Source organism: Rhinichthys klamathensis, unplaced genomic scaffold (assembly GCF_029890125.1).
Source record: "Rhinichthys klamathensis goyatoka isolate OS25496 unplaced genomic scaffold, OSU_Roscu_1.1 h1tg000398l_1, whole genome shotgun sequence".
Lineage (NCBI taxonomy): Eukaryota > Metazoa > Chordata > Actinopteri > Cypriniformes > Leuciscidae > Rhinichthys > Rhinichthys klamathensis.
This window is the reverse complement of record NW_026606900.1, coordinates 586233-591684: the sequence shown is the minus strand read 5'-3', so window position 1 is coordinate 591684 and position 5452 is coordinate 586233. Positions and strand designations below refer to the sequence as shown.

General features: G+C 37.3%; 1 protein-coding gene across 1 annotated transcript; it reads right to left on the bottom strand.

The window, feature by feature from the left end:
- Window positions 1-280: 280 nt before the first annotated feature.
- Window positions 281-3701, bottom strand: ebi3 (Epstein-Barr virus induced 3). Its single transcript, XM_056234571.1, has 6 exons — window positions 3444-3701; window positions 3133-3336; window positions 2885-3002; window positions 1067-1245; window positions 655-812; window positions 281-504 (listed from the first exon to the last, which is right to left on the bottom strand). The coding sequence occupies exons 1-6, from the start codon at window positions 3574-3576 to the stop codon at window positions 355-357; spliced, it is 942 nt and encodes a 313-aa protein (XP_056090546.1). The 5' UTR covers window positions 3577-3701; the 3' UTR covers window positions 281-354.
- Window positions 3702-5452: the final 1751 nt, after the last annotated feature.

Below are 5452 nucleotides of genomic sequence, written 5' to 3'. Positions count from 1 at the left end.
AGATTGGTAAAACACCAGTATTATTTTAAACCCCTTATTTTATTTAATAAAAAGAGACGTGTTACTAAACACTGGCATTCATTTTTGTTCTTTATTTGCTGCTTGAAAAAGTGTGATTTTCTTGTTTCACAAACCAGTTAAAATCAGTTTAGATAAGAACACTTTCGAGATGCTTACAAGCTTTGTGATTATTTACAAATGGAGCTATACTGGGTGTTCATCTTTTTTTTTTTTTTTATTCTGCAAATTGAACTGGCATATTGGTTATCATTGCCTTTATAAACAAAGTTACAATTCGGTGAAATAATAAACATTGAAACGTAACCCTTTTGGTTAATGTAGTGATTCATCATATCAGTTGATGGGTATAGTGGCACTTATTGGTGCACTCCAGTCACTGGTCCGCCCATCATCAAGGAAGTCCTTTGCAGATATTTGGATGTAATAAGTCCTTCCTGCCACCAGTCCACTCAGAACCATTTTGCTAGACTCATAAGGGCCAAGCTAGAAAACAAAAAATGTTCAAGAATGAAATATTTCCCTCCTGTATGAGGTAACTTTGCAAATACTGCTTTAATTGTTCCGTTTGGTGATTTTTGTTTTAGTACTTTACAGCTTTAACACTGCAGAACACCGTCTACACAGGAAACTCACAGTTCTAGCTGTCCCATGTTTGCCCCAGTGGTATTTCACTGTGTATTTAAGCAGAAAGTTGACAGGATCCGGCCAAGTGGGTGGTGGACCCCACTGAACAGACAACTTCTTGCCTGGCATTACCATCACGCTCACATTCACCGGAGGATCAGGTTTCACTACAACACAACCAAGGACAGGGATTAAAACACTCAATAGGAAATCATGGCATATGCATCGAGATGTGAACATTGATAAGACCTTGAAAATATTCCAAAAGCAGCCGTTTCATTTAGTAAATATTTATGTGAATATTTTGTTTATTTTTTCAGATATTTTTCCTGTATTGATTATATGAATGTTTAAAAATAAAAATGCAGACTGTTTGCAAACCAGTGGAATAAATGGAATGGTAGACCAATGAAAAGCTCACCTATCTGCTCAAATATAAATGGCCATATGCGTGTTGTGCTTCCCAGAGCATTAATAGCTGTGATGTTGATAAGAGTTGGTTCTCCTGCAAAGATCTCCAGTTCCTCTAGCGCACATTGCCTGTCTTGTTCTTCCCATTTGTGGCATTGACGGGCACTTGAGAGTGGTTCTGAAAAACTCCTAAATTTAAATTCAGAAGCAAATATTCTGAACTATTATTCTACATTTTAATATGTATAGTAAATCATAAAGATATATGGTGTCTTATATGGATATATGGTGTCTATATGGATACAACAGGTGCAATATAAATTGCAGCACAATATTTAAAATAAAGCAATAGTACACATTCATTATTTATTTACTCACTAACGCTCATGTTAATCCAAATCCATGAAAAATTATGTCTGATTCGTGAACAAATCATTCTTTTGAATTGGATCTTTTCAGTTAATCAGTTTATTTGGTTCACAAAACCAATCTGAATGATTCGCTCATGAATCAGAAGCTATTACAGATTCTTCAGAAGACTTGGAATAGAGCACACTTCATATGCACTATTTAATGATGTTTTTATGCTGCTTTTACGTCCTTTTTGAAGCTTCAAACGATAATTCATATAGACAATATATAGCGTTAAATAGATTTGAAACAGATTTGGAGAGGTGTAAAGACCTAAAAACCATACTTGAGTAAAAGTACAGATACCTTATAGTGAAAATGACTAATTGTAACAATTTACAAGTCACCAATTCCAATATGACTCGAGTAAAAGTCTTATAGACATGGTTTCACAGACACGGTTTAGATTAAGCAGGATTAGGCCTTAGTTCGATTAGGAGGATATTAAAGTAGCTTTTATAAATGTGCCTTAAACATATTACTGGTGTTCATCTTGAGACAAAACAATGACACTGACATATTTAAGATATGCCAGTGTAAGTTGCTTTCAGTTAAAACAGCTCAAACTACATGCATTTTAGTCTGGGATAGGCTAAAACCTCGTCTGTGAAACCGGGGGGATAGAGCATCTGATTTTAACAGTAGGATTAGGTATTTTACTCGGACTAAATGTAGGCTCAAAGATACACTAGTCCTCAACACCTAAGAGACATGCCAGTGAAAAACAAGAAACCGGTGAATTGTGAGGAGAGCAATCACATGTTTATTTTCTAAAATTAAAATAAAACTGAACACCTCAATATTGCAATAAAATCAAGGTCGACACAACAGCCTCTTAAAAAGTCTACAAAATACTCAAGTCTCAGTTAAGCTCCAGTTTTCAAAAAGGGCATAAGAAAACCAATATCCTTCAAAAAGGTCTCTTCAATATAACGGTTAGATAAAATAATAGTAAGTACAATTAATTAGTCAAAGCCTACTTGCACTAGACATGCTGGTTATGGTCATGTCCTCATCTCATATGAAACACCATGCGATTCAGAAACCTCTAACTAATCCGTGTAGTAGCCTTGACAAGTTTGGGTTCTTCATAAGGGAAAAAAAACACAATGCCCTGTAGATGGCGTTATCACTTCTTCTGTAGCAGAAATAATTAGGTGCCATGCAAAATGTAAGGAGTAATTTCATTACTCATCACAAATGTATTGGAGTAAAGAGTACATTTACTTTTTCAAAAATGTAGTCAAGTATAGAGTAAAAGTTGCTAATATCTTTGATGCTTAGTCAAAAGTAGCCAAAAAGATTAAGTGCAGGCTAACTAATTACATTTACTCAAATACTTTACACCACTGCGGATTTGCCAATTTTACAACTCATCTTGTATTATACCAATGCATTTTAATGTACAGGAACATACCTGTATGTAGCAATATAGTGTGTTGGAAGTATTGGGTCTGGAGTCAGTGTCCAAGAACATATGGCCCTTTTAGGGTAAGTTGGAGACCAACAATGCACATCCGGAGGAGAAGGGGGATCTAAATAGCGCAAACAGAACGGAATTTCAATTTAATTGTTAATTTAAGCTCTCTGGGATAGTGAGATCTTTTTCTTTTTTTTTAACCAGACTACACAGCTTTAAATAAAGGAAAATATGCATAAACCTACATCCCAGGTGTAGAGATACTGTTAGTATCAGGTTTCCGTTTGGTTGGTGGCAGGTGTAGATGCCTTGGTTCTTCAAACTAGTGTTCTGTATGAAGAGAACGGGGCTTGAGACGAGCACTGAGCTGTTCAATCTCCACTCCACCCCTTTTTCCTCTCCGTCAGTGCACGGTATCTTCACAGATGAACCCACTGCTGCAAACACTTCTGTTGAGGGAGGTGAGGAGGAAAAGAGACAGGCTTGGACAGATCCAACACGCTGTGTTTGTATGTAGGAGTTAAAAGAGTGTGTTTTCTGAACAAATAAAGCTTACCTCGAACCTCTGGCAGTACGGTTGTTGTGTCTTGGCTAAAAACTCCGCTTGTTATGACCAGCACACCAACAACATATATCAAACACATTTTTGGGCGTTTTATACTCACAAAACATAAAGGTTGTGCTACCATAAAAGCACAGACTAAGTGTGTAGTCACTCGCTCGGATTTAGAGGAATTTTGTTAATCATTAGTTGATAAATAGCCTATGTTTGCGAAAGAATGCAGGCTACTGTTGGGCAGCGGAGTGAATATAAATAGGCTGCATGGAATTTCAAAATTGATGTCTATGCTACATTTGTTCATTTGGATCATCGATACATTAGGAACAGCAAACACTTTTATAGTGTTTAACAATTTGGTTTTAAATGCATGTGCAAAATACAAATGTAATCTATTCATGTTGGTTTCAAATATTTTTAATGAATATTTATACCATTTCTAACTAAAGTTTTGATTTAGTGACTTGAATGATGTGGAGTAGCCTATAGGCTACCCATGTGAAGATCTGAAAGTTGTGTTACCATCAAGTAAAAAGTATTAATATATATAGCCTACACCTGAATACATGGTGGTGTACACATCCTAATTTCATAAATATTTCCATAAGTATGAATTTTAATAAAAAAATCTGTATGGTTTGCATTTTGTATGTATATATAGAGCTCAACATAAAAAATGAGTAGGTTCAAAAACTAATTGCTTTCTAAATGAGCATGAGTTCAACAATCCCCTGTATTTAAAATGATAAATGGATATTAAAATTGTTTACTACTACTAATACTAGGCCGGTGCGAATAACCACTGATCATTAAAGGGTTAGGAAATATTACAATCAGTCACAATTTCCTCAAACAGACACTACGAACAACTAATGTGTCAACAGGTCATTAATTATATGCTTGCACAACAGAAAAAGGGCACACTTGTGGTTAATAAAATAGACAATCATCGTGACATCAATGCAGAATCCAAAGCACATGGTTGATGACATCAACTCCCAATCACTGAATTACCTTAAAGGAACACTCCGACTTTTTGGGACTTTAGCCTATTCACCTTATCCCCCAGAGTTAGATAAGTCCATACATACCTTTTTCATCTCCGTGCGTGCTATAAGTCTGTTTGACGCACCCACCGCTAGCCTAGCTTAGCACAAAGACTGGATGTAAATGGTTGCAGCTAGCATACTAATCCAAATAAGTGACAAAATAACGCAAACATTTTCCTATTTACATGTTGTGATTTGTATAGTCACAGAGTGTACAAAAAACAAAGTCACATGAGACACAGACATATTTTAACCGTATAAATACTGGGAACTATATTCTCTGAAGGCGAAGCACTGCTACTTGGGCGGAGTGATAACCGCAGCACCTGAGACGCGCTCTCTGCTCCTCACCACGGCTCGTCTCAGGTGCTGCGGTTATCACTGTAAAGCTGTAAACTTGGGCGGAGTGATAACCGCAGCACCTGAGACGAGCCGTGGTGAGGAGCAGAGAGCGCGTCTCAGGTGCTGCGGTTATCACTCCGCCCAAGTAGCAGTGCTTCGCCTTCAGAGAATATAGTTCCCAGTATTTATACGGTTAAAATATGTCTGTGTCTCATGTGACTTTGTTTTTTGTACACTCTGTGACTATACAAATCACAACATGTAAATAGGAAAATGTTTGCGTTATTTTGTCACTTATTTGGATTAGTATGCTAGCTGCAACCATTTACATCCAGTCTTTGTGCTAAGCTAGGCTAGCGGTGGGTGCGTCAAACAGACATAGCACGCACGGAGATGAAAAAGGTATGTATGGACTTATCTAAGGGTGTATTCACACCTGCCTTGTTTGGTTCGATTGAATCGAACTCTAGTTCGTTTCCCCCCTTGGTGCGGACCTTTTGGGCAGGTGTGAATACAGCAATCGAACTCGGGTGCGGACCAAACAACCGAACCGAGACCCAGCTGAAGAGGTGGTCTCGGTACGGTTCCAAACGAACTCTGGTACGGTTCGTTTAC

Bases quoted from the DNA above. Each gene is read 5' to 3' on its own strand.
- ebi3 (XM_056234571.1), bottom strand. From the start codon at position 3,576: ATGGTAGCACAACCTTTATGTTTTGTGAGTATAAAACGCCCAAAAATG. The intron at 1,246-2,884 runs GTATGTTCCTGT...ATTTAAATTTAG, and splicing joins CACTATATTGCTACATACAG to GAGTTTTTCAGAACCACTCT. The intron at 813-1,066 runs GTGAGCTTTTCA...GTTGTGTTGTAG, and splicing joins ATTTATATTTGAGCAGATAG to TGAAACCTGATCCTCCGGTG.